The sequence below is a fragment of the Apis laboriosa genome, unplaced genomic scaffold (assembly GCF_014066325.1).
Source record: "Apis laboriosa isolate Shangri-la unplaced genomic scaffold, ASM1406632v1 scaffold28_cov147, whole genome shotgun sequence".
Classification (NCBI taxonomy): Eukaryota; Metazoa; Arthropoda; class Insecta; order Hymenoptera; family Apidae; genus Apis; species Apis laboriosa.
The window spans coordinates 1,413,972-1,438,178 of NW_025222687.1; the positions used below are offsets into that span (position 1 = coordinate 1,413,972).

The following is a 24,207-nucleotide window of genomic DNA, read 5'->3' on the forward strand; positions in this document are numbered from 1 at the left end:
TACTGGTACAATGGAATAGTGGGGAGTCGAGTAGACCAATGAAAAGAGAAATCGTCGAAGAACCCGGCGAACTGGCGCGCAGCACGGTAACCGCAAACTTAAAGGCAGTTCGGTACTCGCACGTGGGCCTTCGTTCGTGTCGGATGTGTGCGCGTATGAAAATATCGTCAATTGTAAAGGACACCGTCCGTTACCACGTACGTGTCATCAACAGTGTTCGCGTTAATAATTATCGTTCGTAAATCGTATCAGATCTCAGGGAATACCTACTTCAATCTAGTATTAATGAATAAAATTTCTTCGTAACGCGAACGACTGTTGAACGTGTGCAACCGTTAAATTTTGTAATTTCGGTTTCATCGTCGTTAAATTATTTTTACTGTTAGAAGGATATCCGTATTGTTGGTGTGAATCTCTTCTTATTGGTGTGTTTGGGATTAAAAAAACAAGTTGAGTGCATCGGAAGAAGATAGTGCTTCGAAAAATTATAGAGGTGCGTATTAGAAATTCCATTTTCGTTTCGTATATTACGAACTATTTTACGAATATTTTGTTTTATTACCTAATCGTTCGTTTTAATATATTCGATATTCTAGCGCTTCGACGAGATATAATTAGGTAGTCGCTAAGTTCGCATTACATTGCACAATTACGATTCAATGCCTTTTTGCAAATATTATGACGCAATTGTTTATTCGTTATTGTTTGCTTATTTTTTTCTAACAATTGTTGCATATAAAAGATTATCTTATATATATATATATATATATATTAGTGTTTTAAGGAATATAGATCGATCTTTGCAATATATATGTTAGATATTTTCTTATTATAATGTCATTTTAACGAAGTATACAAAATGTGCCAAGGGATTATAAAATATGTTCAAAAAATATTGTTTATTCGATGGCCAAATATTTCGACGAGGCCATCTTGCGTGTTCGTAAAACGATCTGCTTATTCTCCTCCTGTCGCTCCTCTTTCACCCCCGTTGCAGCGGTCTCGTCGCGACAAAGGGGGTACACGACGACGGGCACGTGTACCACAACGTTTATTAATAAACCTCGACGTCGGCTCCGACGATTTCTCTTTAACAGAAGGCCTGGAAACTTATGCAGGTGATTACAGTCATCTAGCGTAAACGAGCAAGGAATTATGTACAATTCTTTTTTTTTCATTTTTTTTTTTTTTTCGTTTCTTTCTCGATGAACATATTATTTCAAGAATAGTAGCAATTAAATTTGCATGGCTCCGAGTATTAAAAGCTTATACATTTTTCAAGAGCGTACGATCATTGTCAATTATGTTTCAACAAGTGCTCTGTTACGAGATGTAAATAATTCAACGCTATTTCTAATTTTGCGCATTGCTGAGATTTCGTTCGGTAATTTCGCGTTGCAAGAGAAATTTGATCAATTGATAAACGATGATATTGTTTGATGCGTGTTTAAAAAAGTTTCTTTTTTTAAAAAATCATTTTTCACGGTCTATGAGCAAAACCAGGGATCGTCTCGTGTTTTCTAAATCTCTGGCCTTTGCGACTTTGGCCGAGAAGATATTTTAGTGTGTTTCGTCGAGCGCGTGGCAAACGGCCAGTGTCGAATACGCAAGTGTTTGCGCCATGATCGAAACACGATTCTATAGCGAAAATTTTTCTTCATCTTATTAAATTTCTATAATTTATCTACGAAATTTTCTCGATATTTGCAATTCAAACATTTTGCATATAATTTTAAATAATGGAATTTATTTCTTTTCAATTTTCATTTATATGTTATTTTAATGTATTTTGTTTTAATTAAAAGTTTTTTTTTTTCGTTTTTAATTTATACTATATCATTAAGTTGAAATCTGATATACTTCCTTTACAAAAAGAATAATAATTATTAATTAAAAGTATAGCTTAAACTATCTATAGCTTAACTAATTAAAAGTATAGTTATAAAAATTGAATTTATTTACGCGTGACACGATTTTCAGTTGATTTATGAGACATACTGCATAATTGTCATTCTGTTCGTGATGATATTACTCGAAAGGTTACAACTATTTTTTTTTTTCGATGCGCAGTAAAATGCCATCATGATTTCTATTAAAAGGAAAGTTTGCAAAAAATATATTTATAATGTTGTCTGCAGCTTTCAAATATATCCAGTAAACGCATTCTCTTTTTTATTTGATACATATCAAGCGATTCATATAGAAATCACGAATTGCAAATTTAACTTTTAAGAATCGTTCTATTCGAGTCTGTGTGAAGATTCTTGTGCACTGAACCAAATGCACAAACGTTCCCGTTTTAAATAACTTTCTAATTTTGAATGCAGCTCGGATATTCCATATCCAGTATATCTTCTCTTCAAACGAGATCATTTCACGAGCATTCGTTATTTTTTTTTTTTTTTTTTTTTTTATAAAAATAGTGCAAAAAACTTAGTAATTACATCATAACGTAAAAAAAAAAAAAAAAAAAAGAAGGAAAACGAAAGACACACGAATTATTTATTCGGTTGCAAAAGAATATTTGTGCTCTATTTACAAGTTAATTAATTTCGGCTGATAACAAAAAAATAAATTATCTTTATCCGTAACAATGCAAAAAAGATTCTCACAACTAGTCTCGAGACGTACACTACGTATTCGACGTTCGACACACGTTCGACTTTAGGAAAAAAAAAAATAAAAAAAGAAAAAACGTGGTAATCGCAGAAAGCATAGTATTTATCAACTATATACGTAACACGGTCGTTGCTTCCACGGTAGCTGAATTCAGAAAAGCGGCCTTTTATGCTCGACCGAACGTCCCGAGTGTAGTAGTTGCGTTTGGTTCTCTAGGATGAGGGAATTAGGGGGAGAAAGAGAGAGAGAGAGAGAGAGGAACGATGGTGGTGGAGGAGGAGCCCGATGGCAATACAACAATATGATTATACGGCGTGCTGCACCGGTTTTCTGCAGCAGCTGCCGTCGTTTTGGGGGATCGGACAGAAACAGTATGTGTGTGTGTATGTGTGTGAGAAAGAAAGAGAGAGAAAGAGAGAGAGAAAGAAGGAGGAAGGGAGACAAGGAAAGGGCCCCGTTCGGGCGAAGCGGTGCACTGTACGGTAGTGCGGTGCTTGGTAGTGGTAGTGGCAGGTGGGGTGGGGGGGTTCCGGAGCGGGGAGGAGGAATAGGAAAAGAACGTAGGGCCATTTTGCAGGGCCTGTGCACAATATGAGTGTGAGAAAGATGGAGTGAAAGAGCGTGGAAAGGAGGAAAGAGGGAAAAAAACGGGAGGACCCCTTCTGTACACCTCTCTCTCTCCCTTTCTCTTTCTCTCTCTTTACCTGCAGCATTGCAGAAACACGAAAGCAGAGGCCCACGAGAAAATACTACCCTACTATACCTAGGTTCTGGCAGGCAGTTTCGATCCTCGCAAGAAGTAAAACTGGCTCCCTTTTCAGTCCGTTACCGAGACTTGAATGGAGGTCAGGGTCCCTTCTCTTCTTGCCCTTTTCTTCTTCTTCTACTTCTTCTTCTTCTTCTTCCTTCCCGTGGTACTTTTCCCTCTTCTTTCGGCACAGTGTATTCGCACCAGCGGTTGGTTGCCTGTTTCTGTTCTCGTTCCCCGGCTTGGGGCTTGCCGGTTTTCCCCGGTTTGCACAGGGGTCCGGGCAGAAAGGGAATTTTTATCTGTTCCCTTTATATATATATGTATATACGTATGCACGAAGGAGTCATCGATTCAAGGGAATCGAGGGGTACGGAACAGTACTTGGAGTAACGGGTCCGGGAGAGGGAGAAACGGTTTATTTTTGTCCTTCTTTCTTACCGTCGCGCCTAGTAGGATACCTACGAGCGAAATCTTTTTTTCGTGGACGCGGATCTGCACGTGGCCGTGCGCGTACGTTGTTGCGCATTTTACGAGGACCGTGCGAAGCGATGCGATTCGTCGGTGGGTCGTACAATGAGGTATTAAATTCTAAACGCTCTACCTTTCCCTCTTCCCTCGCTCCTATCGTACCGAGGAATATTTCATCTTTTCCTACGATTTTACACGTCCTGTTACACTTTACGCAAATTAATCCAATCACGATACCATTGAAAACACGAGCGAAATTATCGATTGCAGATAACCCGAATCGAGAATCATCATTTTTGTCTAAATGGTGGTAAGCCTGTGACGTGATTAACTGTTGACCAAAGTACCAGAGAAAGGTATCAAAATTGAGCAGGTCGTCCTCCCGTCCGGCGGTGATCTCGCCAAAATTTGGAGGATGTTGATGCCCGGTGCTGCTGGTCTCAGTGCCGTAGGCGCGGTGGGCGCCGTTGGGGCGCCAGGGCCGGACGAGTTGGTTTCGGGCCTTGGCGCTTTGGCAGGCACTACGCCTCAACAGAAAGATACCACTTGGACGAAACTTTTTGTTGGCGGTTTACCGTATCACACCACCGACAAGAGTCTCAGGGAACATTTCAACGTGTATGGAGACATCGAGGAGGCAGTGGTTATTACCGACAGGCAGACCGGCAAAAGTAGAGGTTACGGTTTCGTAAGTATCGTGATTATTAATTTTTTATTTATTTATTTATTTTTTTGCTGATTAGTTTTTTTTTTTTCGTTGATTGATAGTCGTGTTGCTGTGAGAGCTCGCTTTGTTTGAGAGATAGCTTCGAATGAGTAGTTTATTTATTTGTATTTGTTGTTGTACACGTGTAATTTTTAACGGCACAAAGTTTGTCGTAACAGAAGGGAATAAGGGATGATAAAAATTTTGTCAGAAATTTTGCTATTGATAACTGGTTTTCTCAACCGTTGCTCTTAATAATTTATGTTAAAATACGCGTGTATTGAACGTGCAAAGATAATTCGTTGGGATAATGTAACCAGTTTGTTCACTTATATTCAAAAGGATTTAACTGTTTCCTTAAAACTTCCGGTAGATGGTGATGTTCTTTTTTCTTTCCCTTCTTTAAAAATATATATATATAATACTTGATTATCAGTTTCCTTTTTTATCACACGTACTTATGTAAAGGATAATATGCAAAATACGCGTGTGTCAACGTCCTTACTACATCGCAGCGAAATTCTCGTCGCAAAAAAAAAGAAAGAATAAATAAATAAATAAAATCGATTATAAATCTCCAGTTGCAGATCGGTTATTATTATCGAGTTATTCGAGAAAAGTAAATATTTTTAAAAATCATAAACAAAAACTAGACGTAAAGATAAACTAAAACAACGCGTATCACGTCATAAGGGAATCGAAGCCTTCCGCCGGAAGTTTTGAACAAAATTCGGAACATTATCCGTTGTTAATTACACTAACAAAATTCATCTTAAACATATCAAGATAATAACATCCATTTCCAGACCAGAAGGAATTTTTAAAAAAGAAAAAAAAAAAAAAAAGAAAAAAAAAATCTCTTTGTGCAATCTCGTAAATCTCATCTCTGTGAAATTGAAAAGTACATCGTTTTTTTATACGAGCGTGATTAGGACGCGCGCAGAGGGAGAGGGAGAGAGAGAGAGAGGGAGAGGCACACGCGCAAGATCGAGGCGAGGCGAGGCGAGGCGGAAGAAGGATTAAACGAATAAATAATCGATCGGATCTGTACGCAGGTGATCATGGGAGACAGACCAGCGGCGGAGAGGGCGTGCAAAGATCCGAACCCCATAATCGACGGCCGCAAAGCAAACGTCAACTTGGCGATTCTTGGAGCTAAGCCCAGGGGTAATCTGCAAGCGAGTAAGTTCGTAAGCTCAAACACGATAGTTTGCGAAACGCTTATTCGAATGAATTGTTGCGAATTCTTTTTTTTTTTTTTTTTTTTTTTTTTTAGATAGACAGATTCGATGATTGCTCGACGCTATTTGATTTGTTTCCTTTTTTTTTTTTTTTTGCTTGGGGTGTTTTACTTTTGTGTTTCTTTCCCCTCCTCCCTCCTTTTCCCTTGTAACGATTCTAATATCGATTCCTTTCGATCCGAATACTCATCGAAATTGATTCGATTCCAAAAATGTTATTTCGAGAGATCGATTAATTTCCGGGACGAATGGTCATTTCTAAACTTTCGACCAATTTTTGCGCATCATTGTCGCGGGTTTTACGCCGTTGAAACACAGCCAAATCAGCGTATCCCATTCGTCGCGAATAATATATATCTTCTCTTTGTGACGCGCGGTTATAATTCTACGTGATATACGCGAAGATGGCGCGCGGTCCAACTGCGAAACTTATTATCAAAGCTAAGCCTAATCTTGACGTGTTACAATTTGGAAAAATTCATCCTTTTAACTCTGAAAGATGAAAAAAGAAAAAAAAGAAAAAAGAAAGAAATTAGAAGAGACATCGTTTCCCGGATGCGTGTCGGATCACGATTCGACTTGCGCAACTATTTAAATTCGCGCTCCGAATCCGAAGATTTGGAACATCGATGAAAGGGCAAAAGAAGGCGGCAGGCAGGCAAGCAAGCCTTTATTCGCGTGTAGCGCCGTTTCTGCAAATCGAGGACCCGTGCCTTTCCCCCCTCCTCCCCTCCCTCCCTCTCCGAGATCACTTTCTTGAACTCTCGCGATGGCTCGGGGCCAACATTGCTTGGCGCTTCGGCACCTAAGTCTAAAATTGCCTTAACCCGAGCGTGTGTGCGCCGCCTTCGTCTTCCCCCTCCCTCCCTCTCTCCCCCCACTTTCCTCTTTTCAACGCGCGAAACTCAATTCTCGAGCCTGAAATTGGCCCGACGATACTTATTAAGAAAACTATCTCTTCCATTCCCGATAATACGCGTGAAAGAGTAAAGGGAAGGAGAGCGAGAGAGCATCGAGTGCACGCACGATGCACTTTGAAAAAAAAATTTTTTTTCCTCCCCCCCTTTCGCCTCTAGTCGTACTATTTCTCGCATCTTAATTTATTCGCTGACGCCGACGAATTTGCGTCAAACGTTGTTTATGAACGTTGTTCCTCTCTTTTCCTCCGATTATTTCCTCCCCTCCCTATATATATAATATTTTTTCACGTCGTTAATTTGTAATGATTGGGAAAAATTTCAAAGAAATTTCCTCATTTACTCAATTTATTTGATGTATATTTTATGCACACGTGCTTTCGCGTCTAATATTCTTGATTTTCATAATTGCCATGAAGCAATGCACGCTTCATTTCGAATACATTTACGCGTCGTATTCCTATTCCCCGCGATAGAAAGCACGTCATTACCAAAGTACAAGCGTATGCAAATCATGTTACACCTCTCTTTCATTGTAACAAGCAAGTTCAAGTTCGAATTGGTTAACGATTCTTAACGATTTTTTCTATCTCTCACCCTCTTTTTCTTTCTCTCTTTCTCGATCCATTCTTTGAGGAAAACGAACACTTTGCGTATGTATATATATATATATATATATACACGTTTTTTTCCTTCGCGAAGAAATATTTTGTTGTGTATGTACGTAGAGGATAAAAAGGAGAGGATAGAGCGATATATTTAAGAAAGAGCAGGATGTTCGATTTACACGAGGGAGGAGGGGGGATGGCTCGAGTTCAGGGCTGGCCATTAGAAACTTAAATAGGATTAACTCCGTACTTGTTTATGATTTCAGCATTCCCGTTCGCTGCTGGCATTCGAGCTGGATACCCCGCTGTTCTTCCCGGCCAATATGGGTGAGTCTACACACACGTTGATGTGATTTTTGTCCAAGAGTAGTTGTCTTATAAGAAAGAATTGCATTCGAAAAAAAGAAAAAAAGAAAAAAAAACGTATAGAATAGCGAAGAGGAAAGAGCCCCCTCTGCTTAGCTAGACGATTTTCTTGACGATCGAAAAATTGAATTTTTAAAATTGCATATAAAAGCCGTGATATTATAAGATATATGCGCCAACGATCGTTTTGAATAGTTATATAGTCACGTGTACGTATATTTGTTTATTAATTTTTTTTTCTTCTTATATTGAATATTTAATACACATTTTTGACACATTCGTAATTTTAAACTAAGGGGGAGAATAATTTTTTTTTTCTCGAATTTTTTTCGCATCGATTTTATTGTAGAAGGAGGGCGGAGAACGATTTCATTTTATAGGGAAGCGAAAAATTAAAAAGATTCGAAAGATTGAAAAAAATATAAAAAAAAAAAAAAAGAGAAGGTACTCGGTGTTGACGGTGTTTCCAGTTTCATTTATTTTGTGAATATTTTGTTAAAGGCAGACTATATATAACGTTTCAGCATCCTGACACACACACGCGCGTAAGGGAGCAAGCCGAGAAATTCCCTTTTCGAGATCCTTGAGAGCGCCATGGGCCGTTCTAAGGAGCGCAAATATATTAGAAAAATAACAAAAAAAAAAAAAAAGAAAGAGACGAATATGGATAGACAGAAAAAAAAAGTCAGAGAGACCTGAAACGAAAAGTAAAAAAAAATCTATATGTATATATATATATATACACACACACATACGTGTACGAGAAAAAGTGAAACAAAGAGAGAAAAAAAAAGGAAGGGGCAGAGAAAATATTTGCAATCGATGAAAGTGTGAGGGAGGGAGAGAGAAAGAAAGAAAGAAAGAAAGAAAGAACGCGGCACACGTACAATCAGAAGCCATGAGTACCCACGATATATTATTTCTACAAAAACTGTCAAAATGTCGACTTCCGAGGATCGGCCTCTTCTTCTAGTACCTATTACTAGTATTTTTTTGGTTGTGTTTTTTTTGTTTCTTCTTTATTGATGAGGTTGACGTGAAGTGATATGATAATTGATTTGCGGTTGCTGAGAGATTTGTTTGTTTACTGGTTTTGACTTTTTTGGTCTTTACACTCTTTTACACTCTTTTTCTTTAATCATAATAATTAATTAATATTAATATTAATTAAAAAATAAAAAAGGAATAATCACGCGCGTGATTGTCATCTTCTAATTTATAGGGATAATTTTGTCTTTCGATCATTAATTTACAATAATGTAGCGAACGTGGTATAATAACTTCGAGACAACGTGGTTTACGTTGTTCAGCTAATATAACTTGCCGTTAAAACGTTGCAAAATCTATCATCATTGCCACGCACACATCGGCGAATATATAAGATACACACACGGATAATTTCCATGGATAGACTATTTTTTTCTTTTTTTCTTTTTTTTTTTTTTTTTTTTTCGTAGCATCTGTTCACTCTCGTATCGTAACGTGTTTTTCGTATCGAGTATATCCTTCCCCTCTTTTAAGATTAATTTTCGCGTGCTAATTCCTTTCCGTTCGTCTCATTCATTCATTCACTTTTATCGAATTCGTATTTCACGATGTATCGTTCACGCGTTCGCGCGAAACGTAAAGATTCATCGATAACATTATTCGCCACTACAGCTCGCGAAATTCTTCGTGAATCGCGCGATTCCTCGGAATATTAGTTCGCGGGAAACTCGCGCGGAGGCGCTCGTGTGAATTATTTATCCGATTATTCGAAAATAAGCAGAGTGGTGGGGAGGAGAGCAGATAAGAGGAAAGGAAGGGAGAAAAAAAGGAAGAGAGAAAGAGAGAGAAATATGGAGAGGAGATTAACCGTGTGCAACAGAATTTCGTTGAATTATGAACGAATACGGTCGATTTCTCCGAACCTGTGTGGATCTCCCGTATTTTTCACCGGAAATCGACCCGCACCGCCGCGAAACACGGCAACGTTTCATTAATTTTTCATCGTGCCAATCGATTTTATCGCGGTACACTCGGTTTGGCCCAGTCAGATTTCTTAGCCGCAGCGTAGAAATTCGTCGAGATATCGAACGGTTATCGAAACGTGGAAATCGTTACCACGGAAAAGAGAGGGAGAGAGAGAGAAAGAGAGAGAACGAGAGAAAGAGAGAGCGAGAGAGAGAGAGAAAGAAAAGAAAATAAAATAAATTCGTTCTCGTGTCGATAAGAATTTTGACAAATCTCAAACATATATATATATAAATCGACGATAAAACGAATTCTTAATTCTGATTTTAGAAAAGTTTAGAAAAGTAATTTTTTTTTCTCTCTCTTACTAACGCGAATCCTTTTTGTTCGGATAAATTGGACGGAGATTCGACGGAGTGTACAGGCACCGCTAACCATAATTATAATACAATTAATAATAACCTTGTGTGTGTGGTGAAGGCTTACACTACACTTGGTGTCGCTATTGGTGTTGTATTTTTTTGGTGTTGTACGTGGTTTTTTTTTTCTTCTTTTTTTTTTTTTCTTTAATAATATAACATCGGTGTGCACCGTCTGTATCACTGTTTAATAAATAGGAGAATCGAAGAGGGACGGAATCGATACGTTTCTCTTCGCTATTTCAAAAATCGGCGGCTCGCGGAGAAAATTATCGGAGACGCCCCCCGACTTCCTTTTTCGTCGAAGGATGACGAGAATCCGCGAAAAAGAAAAATTTTCAATTAATAGACGCTAGAGAGTCGCATAAAATCGGATATATCTTGTGTGTTGCGCGTGTCCTCAAATTAGCATATGGTGGAACGCGTAGGTGGAAAAGTGAAATCCAACACCGAAGGGACTTTTCTCGTTGCTTGGGTGAATTCGTGGTGCGTCGTAAGTTTTCAGAAACCGTGGTCGACGACGATGACGACGACGACGACGACGACGACGACGACGACGACGACGACGACGACGACGACGACGAGGACGACGACGACGACGACGACGACACGCCTTGCATCTCTCGGTTCGGCCATCTTGAAGATTCTGGCGCTGGTCCAATCTTTATTTAGATCCACCTGTCCCCCGTGTCAGCTTCCATGTTTCAGCATCACGATATTCCACCGTGACTTCCTGCGAGGTGACTCTTTAAACTTGCACCGAAACTTGAAAAAACTTTCCCCCCCTTCTAAAAACTCGTCCTCCCATCGTTCTTTCTCCTTATTTAATTAATTAGAAGCGGACCGAGACGATTCTCTCGATGAATAACATGATTAACATTTTTCCAAGCGTATTAATAATAACGATAATCACGAAGTTTTTCGACTCGAGAAAGTTTGCGAGTAAAGTAAAAGTAGGCGGGTAATTTTTTCTTTTTTTTTAATATTAAACGCGAAAGTGCGATGATTATTAAAGTGGAATTTATAATATGTATATTGTTTATATTGGCCGATCGTTAACATGTTCATCGAGCAGTTATAGCGAGCACGGTTGAAACATTGGCATTAGAAAAGAGGTTTCGCGGCGGCCGGTGCGTGGAGAATGTCTGTTTCTATTTTCATTGTCGATGCCTTCTCTGTCCACCTGTCGCTGTCACTCTAATGTCCGGACCGAACCAATAGCGTTCCACGGGAGGCAAACATTGTTACAATATCTTAAAATCATATATTCCAAGTAATCGAGAGGAACGAGCCCTATATATATATATCTTCAACTCTATATATACATATATATATATTATATTTCGAGTTATTCGCAGTTTTTGCGAAATAACCATTTATTCCTCGACGAAACGCGGTTTATTACCCCGATATCTTCGAGAAACCGGGCTATGAATAATATCCTCGATAGATAATAACGTGTCTTCCAAGAGATAAATTTCTATTTCCGCTGTTGCCTTGTTTCTTTTTTTTTTTTTCGACCGTCTATTATATATAAAAACAAAAACCGTTGTGAATAAATTGTCACGCTCTTGCGTCATCCAAACTGATTTCTCCTCTTCCAGAATAATCGTAAAAAAGAAGGAAAAAAGAAATTGAGAAAGGACGAACCGAGCAACGTGTCATCGCGAGTCCTAATCCTCAAACGCGCGTGAAAAAACGCGGTGGGACACGTGTGCCAGGTGGTCGCGTCGTAATTTTCTCTTTCTTTTTACGCGGTTTTATACGTGTTCGCGCGTCGCGTCGATGAGAAACGGTCGAAACGAGATGTGTGTGTGTGTGTGTGTCGAGGGAAAAACAGCCGTTTAATCGGCCAGTTTTCGTAAGTGTGCGCGTGTGAACGTTCGAACGTGGATGATATACGCGTGCGTCGGGCAATACGTGAGCGGACAGTGAATGCGCAGTGTGCGAAACGTTGCGAGCGCCGGCGCCGTGGATAATCCAATGGGATGATCTGCCAATCCTTGGGAAGCGGAACAGGCCAATGGTGGGTTCTCGAGGGTGGTTCTTTGCAAAACCCGTTTTCTTTCTTCGCGTTCGTCGCGCCACTTTCCACAGAGTTGAGAATTGGAGTTAAGAGAAAAGGGAAACGTGGAAACGCTGTTTCGAGGTCGAAGGGATGTAAATTGTTAATAATCTTCGACCTGCTATTCTAATTTTTCTTTACTCGAGAATTACGAGAAAGAAAGTGGATTGTGGGTTTTCAGAAATTTTTCGACGAATATGACGAATATGAATCATGGCAATTTTCAATTTCTTCTTCGAATTACGTTTTCCACGTTGCAACCCTTCGACGAATATGAATCATGGCAATTTTCAATTTTTTTTGTTCGAATCACAGTGGTTTTTCAGAAATTTTCCACCATCCGACGAATATGAATCATGGCAATTTTTGATTTCTTCTTCGAATTACGGTGATTTGTAAAAAATTTTCCACAATTTTCCAAATGAATATAAATTATGGCAATTTTCAATTTCTTCTTCGAATTGCGATGGTTTTCCATGTTGCAATCCTCCAAAGAAGATAAATTATGGCAATTTTCAATTTATTCTTCGAATTATAATGGTTTTTCAAAAATTTTCCACGTTGCAACCCTCCAACGAATATGAATCATGACAATTTTCAATTTCTTCTTCGGATCACAATGATATTTCAGAAATTTTGCAACCCTCTAAAAAATATAAATCATAGCAATTTTCAATTTATTCTTCGAATTATAATGGTTTTTCAAAAATTTTCCACGTTGCAACCCTCCAACGAATATGAATCATGACAATTTTCAATTTCTTCTTCGGATCACGATGATATTTCAGAAATTTTGCAACCCTCTAAAAAATATAAATCATAATAATTTTCAATTTTTTCTTTGAATTATAATGATTTTTCAAAAAATTTTCAACCCTCCAACGAATATAAATTATAGCAATTTTCAATTTCTTCTTCGAATTATAATAGTTTTTCAAAAAATTTTCCACGCTGCAATCCTCTAAAAAATATAAATCATAGCAATTTTCAATTTCTTCTTCGAATTATAATAGTTTTTCAAAAAATTTCCACGTTGCAACCCTCCAACGAATATAAATCATAACAATTTTCATTTTCTTCTTCGAATTATGCCGATTAAATCGAAACATAGAAAAGCATGGAAACAAATAATTCCAAAAATTTTCCAACCTCCAAATTTTCATCGATGCGATTCTTCCACGAATTACATCGATCAAACCGTAGATTAAAGTGAAAATAAAATCAAACCTCTTCCCATTTATTAATATTCAATCTTATATTTCAACCTCTGTTGAAAATTTTCCCTTCTAACTTCGTATATATCACAACAAATTTTCAATAACGATATCTCAATCTTCTCGTTCTCCCCGTCTCGTTCCACGTCGAAACAGGCATCGAAGATTCCTCCGTGTTCCCTCGAGCGTCCTACCATACGCAAGAAGTGGCAGCGACGCGCGAGGGAATTAGAGAAGGGAGGTTATCAAGCAAGTTCGTCCACGCGTCACTTGGCGCAGCGAGGAGATCCTAATCGCCGTGTATGCGGCCACTTTGCGTCGGAAATCGAGGGTGGTCACTTAGACACACTTAGTCACGAAAGGACAATGCAGAGCCTCCCCCCTCCCTCCTTCCTTCTCCCTCTCACTCTGCTTTTTCGAACTCACACGCGAATTTCAGGATATTCTTTTTCTCCTCCCTTTCTTCTCTCGCTATCAACTTTGATCAGAGACGATATATGTGAAATCGAAAATTCAGGAGTAACAGGAGTGATCTCACTTGGACAAATTTCTTGCCATTACCTTGTCACCAAGAATTACGAAATTCTTCCCCCCTTCTTCCCCCCCGTCGAAAAACATATCCACGAATATTGGATCGATCGTGGAAATTATTCATCGGCCGGTTTAAAAAAGGGCTTTTTCTTTCGTCCTTCAATTGGAAATTACGGTTCACGGTCGAAATTATTAATTAATCATTCGCCGATATATCTCGCCCCCATCTCCTCAAGATCCTCGAGATATTTTAATTAGACGGATAATCGACTACTGTTCTATATATAAAAAATTCATCGTAATTGTTTTCTCCCCTGTTTGCTAATTAAATTGTTCAAGCGAACACGAGCGAATATCGGGTCGATATAACGAAGTATCATCGAGGGTAAATTCTTCGATTTCTTTTCGTTCGAGTCCGCAAAAAATTTTTCGATGGACTATTTTTCGATTGGTGGATTTTTGGAATTTTGGAAGATTCGCGGATGATTCGAAGATTGGGCGACCGTCGGGGTTGGTGGAATATACGCGGAGGGGGGCAGGGGCGAAAAAACACGCAGGGTGGAAAAAGCGGGGTTGAGGACACGCGAGCCATCCATAATGCACAGACCGCGGCGAAGATGCGTCGGGAAGATAAATTGGAATAGAAAATGGTGGAGATATAGAAGAAAAAAGGAAAAAAAAAAAAATGATCGTCCAAGTGGAGATAAGGGAGGGGGGGGAGGGGAGGCGATTTCGTGAATTTATTTAGTCGACCAAGGTCTGGAATGCAATTCGCGCAATTTATATCGTCTACTACGTTTACGTGACTTTGATATATTTTGTGATCGAGAATATAAGAGAGAGAGATAGAGAGAAAAAAAATGGGAGGAATTTGAAAAAATCAAAAATGATACGAGTAGATCGAGAATTTTTTTATGAGTATATATTAATATAAGTTTAAATGATAATAATAAGTATCAAAGAGCAGATAAGGGGATTTGATGAATTTACATGACTTGGATATATTTTGTGATGGAGAATATAAAAGAGAGAGAGAGAAAATGGAAGGAATTTGAAAAATCGTGTTTTAAAAATGATACAAATAGATCGAGAATTTTTGTACGAGAATATATCAATATAATTTAAACGAATTTTAATAAAAAATAAAAAACGATGATCATCAAAGAATAGATAAGATTTCATGAATTTATTTAATCGTCCATGGTCTGGAATGCAATTCGCGCAATTTATATCCTACGTTTATGTGACTTTGATATATTTTGTGATCAAGAATATAAGAGAGAAAGAGAGAAAAAAAATGGAAGATATTTGAAAAATCGTTTTTTAAAAATGATACGTAAATCGAGAATTTTTATATTTGTATCAATATAATTTAATAAACGAATTTTAAAATAGCGAACGATAACGATTTATTAAAAAAAAAAAAAAAAAAAAAATCTCATTTTAGTTGCGTAAAAAAATTGGTCAAAAGTCTGATGGACAAGCGAATTTATTTTCTCATATTTATATTAAGAATGGTTCAACGATACTACTTAAATATTTTCATTCATCAATCTTATAATTCATAAATCAGATGAATACTTTGTCGCGATTTCTCGACGCCAGACGGAAATATTCACAAACATCGGACAGGGGGCAGTGTAAACGCGCATCCCAAATAACCTATTAATTTCCGTAAACTTGGCGCAGAGTTTCTCGCTAGAGGGAAATTGTCAGAATCGAGAAATTGGGTGCACGAGTATCCCCTCCCCCCTTCCTCCCGAGAAAGCATCTGGCCGCCATCTGGTAACAGGCCAAGCGTAATATTTTTACGAGGATCGTCGATATATACTAATCTCTTCGACGCGATCGAAAGAGCGTGGCAGCAGGTGATGTGTGTTCCTCTCACGTGTCCACCTCGTGTATTATATGTATTTATATATATATATATATATATATATATATAAATTATCGCAAAATTTAAATTCGAATTTCCGAATATTTATTTCCGATATTTGATGAATCAGAATTTTTTTTATCAAACTCTCGTCGAACAAAACCGTAAATTAAATTAGGCAATTAAAATTTTCGCGCGGAGAAGTCGAGAAGGTGGATGAATGGAACGTTAGAAGGGAGCGCGTTTTTTTTCTTGTATCGTTTTCGTTAATCTATGCGCTGCACTAATTCGACGAGGCGAACTATCGTTTCGAAGCCACAGGAGCAACATATTGATTTCCCTCGTGGACTGGACACTAGCCATTATCGATCCGTTAAAAAGTTCAGGGCTGTCTCCTGTGTCTCTATGTCCTTTGGAAACGCGATTCGCGAGTTACAGTGTTTCTTGTAAAAAAAAAAAAAAAAAGGAAAATTATTTTGCTCACCATTTCAATTAGTCGAAATTCAACAAGAATTAATTTTTACGACTAAGAACGCGATCGCCAAGTATCGTGTATATATATATATATATATGTATATATATATATAAAAATTTGGTCGATGATCGAGTTTGACGTCCGTCATCGGCCCATAAAGGAAACGCGATCCTTTTCGCGATAAATTGGAGAACAGGTTGAAGTGAGAATCGAGTCGGGGCGGCGAAGTTTTTTTACGAGCGCGCGATGATCCGGTATTGTGCGTTGAAAAAAAAGAAGAAAGAAAGAAAGAACGAAAGAAAGAAAGAAAGAAAGAAAGAAAGAAAAAGAGGGGAAAAGAGATAGAGACAGAGGCACTGCCACTGTATTGGAACGTATTATTCACTTTTCTTTTTTCTTTTGTGAATTTTATTTTATTAGAGTAAATTATGTACTAACGTTGGTGTTAGGTTAATCGTGTGCCGTGAAGTATCGAAAAGTATCATTATCATTCGTGGAAATGACCTGACTATTACACACGTTTGTCGTTGGTTTGTTGTTGTTTTGCCGACACATTGAGGATTTTTCTTTTTTCTTTTTCTTTTCTTTTTCTTTTCTTTTCTTTTTTTCTATTTTTTTTCTCTTTTCATTGGATTTGTTGCGCATTCTTTTTCTTTTTTTTTTTTTTTTCTTTCTTTAACGTCACGCCTTAGTGATACCACACTCTGTCACCATTTTCATAACGCGTTCGCTTCCCGTCCACCTGTCTCCCCTCCCCTCCCTTTTGTCCTTTTTCTCGCATCGAATAATTTCTTTACACGAACACGAGCCATACACACGCGCCCACACAGACACACATACGCACACACATTTATTACTCGGCGTTTATTATCGTTTGATATATCATTGCAATGGTACACGTAAAAGTAGCATTCGTATGACGGCATAGAACGCGGATAATACTCTCAGATTCACGGTTATCGAATGTTATATCAAAGTACAGTTTCAAATAACACAGAATTGATTACTAATTCAGCCACACGTGTTTTTTTTTTTTTTTCTTTTTTTATAAATCATTCATTTTTCTCACGTTGGAAAATACAATATACACATATATATCGAAGACAAAAGACTTTTTTTTTTCGAAATACAAAAGGCAATTTGAATTTTTACAATTTTTCCTTGACAATGTCTTGTTTAATAAAAAAAAAAAATCGATTTGATTTTAATCTCTCTATACTTTTCTGAAAACTTAACCTGAAAAAATTTCGGAAAAGGAAAGATATTTTCTTTAGAAGAAAGAAACATTTGAATCGAGGGAAGGGGGGAGGGAGATATAGGCCACGAGAAACATAAATACGCGTAATAATAATATATAAATAGCCGACTCGTAAGTCCGAGTCCATTAGCGATCGTGTGTCGTTATCTATATTCGAGAAAGTTGGGGGCAAACGCTTTTCCAATAAACCGTTTATCTTAATTGATGGGGAGTGGTGGAAAGCGTTGCATTATTCGCGCTTCAACACACTCGTCTGCACGCGCAGCCAGGGGATCGAAGACATTCCACTCTTTTACACTCTGTACACGCTGGTTAAAAATCCTTCTCCCCCCCCCCCCCTCCTTTCCCCCTCTTCTCTTAATAACCGCACAGGGAGAAAAGTTCGAGCTTCCGGTTGTCCATCGGCACAACACTACTCTCCTTTATCATTATTGTTTTCATCATCGTCATCATCTCCTCGAAAACGGAGATTATAAGACTGATTAACTCGATCCCGAGGAAACTCGATGGACCACGGGTCGCCTCGAACGGCAAGTGTGACTATCTATAGGGACAATCGATCATGGTGGATTAACAATATGGCCACCTGAGACGCGACCACTAGCGCCACCTTATTAACCATCACTCAATTACACATTTTTACACATTTTATTACACAATTACACATTTTTCTTACTCTTATTTTTCTAGAAAAAAAAAAAAAAAAATAGAAAAGAAACGTATATACATATATATTTCATTATAATGAACGATAATCATGATTATTAATCCACCATGAACGAGTATATACTGTTCGTATATTAGATGTACGAGTGGCATAGTCGTTACACGTTATAGTTGGAAGGGGGCGCGCGTGGCGTTACACGGCTAACCGGTATCACGATTTTGGTTTCAGGGTGCCACCAGGTTACGTGTACCAGTCACCATACCTGGCGGCTGCCGCGCCAGGTGGTTTGGTACCGCTTCCGGCCACGCAGTTGACCCACGCGGCTGCCATGGCTGCGGCGTCGCAGTTCTACGAGTATCAGAACGTTGCCGCGGCGGCCGCCACTTACCCGGGGACGTCGTACAATTTCGCCGAGGCCTATCCTTATACCAGCGCAGCCGCTGCTGGTATGTGTTTGAAAAGTGTCCAGAGCAAGGACAGCAACGGGCTGATACACCACCACCAGCAGCACAACGGCAGCAGCCCTGCGGTGCTGGCACACCAACGATTGGAGAAAGCTCTCCTGCCTCCATTTCTGCCGTCCGTGCTGCGTAGCAACGGTAGAAATTTATTCGAAAAAAAAAAAAAAAAAAAAAGAGAGAGAGAGAGAAAAGAAAAGAAAGAAAACCGAATGCGTTGAAACAGAGAGGGGATAGGGTGAATGACGCGGTGGGGTGTATGACGAGGGTGATGGGATCAAGTTCGACGAGAGTGCTGCTCCTTTTATTTTTAAATCAAACTCGAGGTTTAATTTTGTTTCGTAGGTGGTTTTTAACGTTTTAGGTGATGCGAAGGGGGGAGGGGAGGGATAAAAGAGAAATAGAAAAGGGATCGTTTTTTTAATAGGTGTTTACAGAATTTTCCTTGAATTTGTATTAGCAAGAAATATTTGTGGAAATTGGTCCCATCATTGGGTGTAAATGAGAGTGAGAAAGGAAGAGGAAGAAGAAGTTATATTGTTTTTTTTTTTTTTTTTTTTNTTTTTTTTTTTTTTTTTTTTTTTTTTTGAAGTAGTTGTACTTCCACGAGGAATCTCTGCAAGATTCCCAACAAATTTTCCAAATTGATTGTTGTCTAGCTTATTCGTGAAAGGAATATGTAAAGCTTTTTTTTTCTATTGGATAGTTTTTTTTTTTTTTTTCTTTTTCAATGTATATTTTTTTCACGCTCTTTTTTTTGAAAATTTTCGAATTTAAATATTGATTTGATACATTTGTACGATTATTCCATTTTAATATGTAACTTTGAAGGTAAAATATTACGTAATCATTTTACGAACGCATGTGCGTCGATATTGATAGTTTTTCAATTTCAATGTTTTTTTAAGTTGTTAGAGGAATGCATGTTTCATGGAAGCTAGAATACATTTGATAAAGTTTGCGTAACAAGGTAGTATTAGCAAAGATTAACAATATATATGAAAGATTGCACGTTTCGATAATTTTTATCAGATTTATTTATTTATTTATTTATTTATTTTTTTTATCATTTCAAATTCTTTTTCAAAGCTTTCCACGTATTTTCGTTTATTGATTGATTTTATTTTATTTTATTTTATATCTATTTATTTTTTTTTTCACTGAGAACGAATTTTAACACGAATCTTAAAAGAAATTGATATTTTTTTTTTTTTCATAGCACAAAGTAAATGGGAATCTTGCTGAGAATACTTTCTTACTTATTTCACTATCGCTTCTTCACGTTAGCGTATGTCTCGTAGTTTTTACGTTTCATTTTGGTCACGCAGTTTATCAAAAAGACAATAGAATTTTGCATTTAACAGGAGAACTTTCTACAATCTTCATTCCAAAATATTTATGATATCATCAACTGAACATTTTTCCCTTCTTTTTTTCATTATTTTCATTATTATCTGCAATTACTTTTATGCTATTCGTACGTTCTCAGGAGTATGATCACACATGAGAATTGCTTGAATAAAAGTTTCCTTAATTTACGCTGGAATGTTCTGCTCTCTGTATAACAGACACATATAAAAAAAAAAAAAAAATGGAAATGCAATATTGCATGCTTAAGCTGGCTTCGCATTCAACACGATCGACATGCAAATTTTGTTGATGCTCTGATGTGCTGTCTACGGTGGTGGTGGGAAAAATGTCACAATGGATGACAGAGTAGTTATTATATAGTGTCTTGGCAAAGAATTGAATATAAATCTGTTGACAAGGATAAAAATTAAAAATGATTTGTCAAATATTCAAAAAAAGAAGAAGAAAAAAAAAACATTCAAAAATTTTCACACGTAATCCGAGTCAAAAGTCAGTTTACAGAAAAAACAAAACAAAAGAAAAAAAAAAAATATCTATTCAACATCGATATAGATACGCAATTCTAACTTACTTTTGACTCTCTTTGTGCACAATATTATTCGCAATTTATTTTGTATTCTTCAAAGGATTATCCGCTCTAAGATCGGCAAAATACACAGAAGCTTAGAAAGCGGTTTACCTTTTTTCTTTTCTTTCTTTTTACAGCGAATGCAGCGGCAGCGAGTTACGTGACACCATACACGTATGCAACGCTACCAGGTGCAGCGGCAGGATTACCAGCAGCAGCGGCTGCAGCTGCAACAGCGGCGGGCGCAGCCTTTCCAGGACTACCGTATCAAACGACGCCTCAGGAAGCAAGATTGCAATAGAAGTTGAATGAATTGCCGCGAGGTGGAGGTTCGGTGCACACCAATTGTTCCGCCAGCGTTAAAAAAAAAAAAAGAAAAAAGAAAAAAGAAAGAAAAAAGAACACGCAAAACTTAATCCTCGCCGCCGTATATACATGTGTTTAGTCTTCGCCTGTCTCTTCGCGTCGATCCATTTCTTTTCCAAAGCTTCTTCCTTTCTCCGAGAGGGGGCAGGGTTACTAGTCGGCGCGATTCCATTCCGCACGAGAGAAGAAGCCATTGTCTCAAACGTTTTCGTAGCTGTAGCCAGCTCACCGTTCTCACGAGTTAATTTTGGAAACGACGTACCGACCGAGAGACAGAGAAAACGAGGAAGCTTCGTTGGATACGGCCCCACGTCACTCAGGATCGATGGTTCGATCGTTTCTTAACCTAACTTAACCTTTAATCTTCCCCACTTTAATTCTTCCTTTCCACGTTCTCCTTTATAGGGCCAAACTTGGCACGCTCGGCCAATATATCTTCGAAGTATACATGACGAATACGTAAAATAATTGTCGTTAGCGTTTACGATTATTTATAACCGATGGAGCACGATGGGCAATAGAGGCTTTCAATAGAACGATTTAGAAACGTCGGATTCTTTGTACATTTACTTATGCATCGATCGCGCATGATTAATAACGATGAAATTTGTAATGTATCATTTAAGATACGTTCGAACGAAGTGAATTACTCGCTACATTAGGTGGAATCGAAAGACTGATCCGTATTCAGAATTGATATTGCTTAAAATATGTGTATTTTTACGAGAAAATAATTGTTGATTATTGGCATATATCGGCAATAAGTTTTGGAAGATGGAATAATATATCTCTTCCACTATCGACGAATAATTTTTAATGTTTTTCATAAACCGTTATTATCATTGCAATTTTTTTTTCTTTTTTTTTTTTTTACAGAATATTGAAACTTAATTTTGATGCTTTTACAGATATCATTTCTGAATATTGGTCGAAGACTATTTCTTAAATTTAAGTGTATAGCTTGTTAGATTCAATTCGCCGAGATATACGTTTTCCATTTTACATATAAGAAATGTTCTTTCTATAGTTGACACGTATGTTAATAATTCAAAGATAAAATTTCCACGAAGCTTTAAAATAATTGATAATTTATTAAATAGAAAAATGCTTTTTTACTTGTTTTGATAAGAATTTTATCGCGAAGAATGTAATTTATTTAAAAATTCTTTTATTTTTTTTTTATTATTGTAATAGATTTCTTAATTTCTTTGACTTCTAATTTATTCAACATAACGAAAAAAAAAAAAAAAAAACTTTGAGAAAATATTTTTAGTTTCGTGGATTTGATTTTTTATTTGAATATATTTTTTAATTGCTGCTAAATAATTTTTCGAAAATATATTACGATATTGTAAATAACGCGAATGCGTTACGATTAAGCCGACGTTGCCTTAGAATCGCGTGTCAGCGAAATCACCAAGTGTCTTAAGGATGATGCCTTTTTTGTATGATTTATAGATGTTATTTAAATGAACACTGAGGACCAACGGACGAACGAATCGATAATCAAAAGAAATTTGAACCTCGTAATAATATTTACAAAAAAATTTTTGTAAAAGCACCAAAATTTTGTTAATGAAAAACTATAATAGTTGTTTCTTCATATATATATATATATATATAAAAATCGTTAAAACTTGTAAATAAGAAAGGATAGATATATTAATCAATTTATAACGCTATTTCATTCGTAATTTTGATGATATATTTATTATTGCATAGCGATATAGTATCTCATAACCTATAATTTTATCTTTCTCCAACGAAAAGTTCCAATACAATTGCTACATGTTGTTAATGTATTCTAAATACGGATCATTTTGAATAATTAATTAATCCACACATATAGTAGTGTAAGAAGAGAATTGCACGATGCAAAGAATTCGTTCGTCCAATCTTAAAGTGATCAGGTGCCTTAATTAGCATGACCGAATAATTTTAACGGTTAAAAACTAGTCAGTGATTCGTTAGCGCGAAACTATTTCGCTAACGCGTATACAGGGGTGAAACTAAAAAAAGGAGGCGAGACGATGATGTTACACTGAAACTGAAAAGAGATGAAACTAGAAAGAAAGAAGGGAGACGGAAGATCAGGCTATGATGAATGAGGCTGTCTAGTCCTAAACCCTTCGAGGCCTTGTAGATGAGGTCAACTCGGTTCGTTAGAATTTTAAGTAGAAACTTAATATACGAATGAGAAGGAAACGGAGATGGAAACCAAAAGTCTTGTAAAAAGTTAGCAAAACAATTGCTGTTAGGAAGGCTTAGTGTTAGATATTAATTATTACGTAATCGTTCGATTAATATAATAGGAAAATAAATTAATACTATTGATACATGATATTATTTTATTATTATTTTATTATTATTATTATTATTATTATTATTTTATTATTTTATTATTATTATATTATTATTAATTGATAATTATTATTATTATTATTATTATTAATTATTGATAATATTATCATTATCGATTATTTTTGTTCATGTACTTAACGATAAAGCGAAAGGAATACGTGATCAGTCGAATTTATTACGAAGCGAAAGAAAATCCTTTGTCGCGAATATAAAAAAAAAAGCGAATATTTTTGGGATTAAACCGTGAGAAATGCGACACGGGTGACAATGATCCTTTCGAATATCCTATACTCTTAGGATTAACGGTTGTAATATATCGCCTGTTATCTTTAATATTAATATTATATACACCCCATTGATAGGTTAACGAAGAAATGAAACTGAAAATGAATTATATTGTCTCTAAAAAGAAAAAAAAAAGCGAATGCGTCTTGATCTTATGATAGATCGCGACTATTGTTGTCTGTTGCTTTCGCACATAACCTAAAAAAATTCTGTGAGAGACAAAACACGAACATTGATTATCGAGAAATCAATAAAAAAAAAAAAAAAATGAAATAAAATCTTAATTTTCAGAAAATTACGTTTGTATCATTTAACTGTGTCCTCTTTTTAAATTTATTTCACTCACGTACTTATGACTTCGTAACGAAAACTATTCTTATCGAATTTTAATATTTTGCGTTTTAGTTTTTCAGAAAGAAAAAAAAAATGAAAATTGACGAGGATCGAATTCGTTACGAATTCTTTTATCATTTATTTTATGACAAATTTCCTTTTTCTTTCCCCCGACAACCGAGACGAGTGAATTGGTAGTTCCAATGGAACTCGATCTTGTCGTTTTTCGTGGCTAAAGATAATCTTAATGGCCTTGTGGAATTGGACGCCGAGCGTCGCGGCGGTCTGCATAAAACGAGCAAAAGAAAAATCGCCCTCCAAGTCAGACCGA

The 24,207-nt window shown here is 36.9% G+C and overlaps 1 protein-coding gene across 2 annotated transcripts; it reads left to right on the forward strand.

Moving 5' to 3' along the window:
* Positions 1–97: 97 nt before the first annotated feature.
* LOC122714208 (RNA-binding protein 24-like) lies at positions 98–22,058 on the forward strand. Of its 2 annotated transcripts, none has more exons than XM_043935362.1 (6): positions 98–493; positions 4,109–4,526; positions 5,600–5,726; positions 7,577–7,637; positions 18,363–18,733; positions 20,669–22,058. In XM_043935362.1, exons 2-6 carry the CDS (start codon positions 4,254–4,256, stop codon positions 20,830–20,832), a joined length of 996 nt encoding a protein of 331 aa, XP_043791297.1. In that variant the 5' UTR covers positions 98–493; positions 4,109–4,253; the 3' UTR covers positions 20,833–22,058. The 2 variants fall into 2 exon arrangements, with proteins under 2 accessions (XP_043791297.1, XP_043791298.1); XM_043935363.1 differs by having other exon boundaries at positions 18,363–18,580.
* Positions 22,059–24,207: the final 2,149 nt, after the last annotated feature.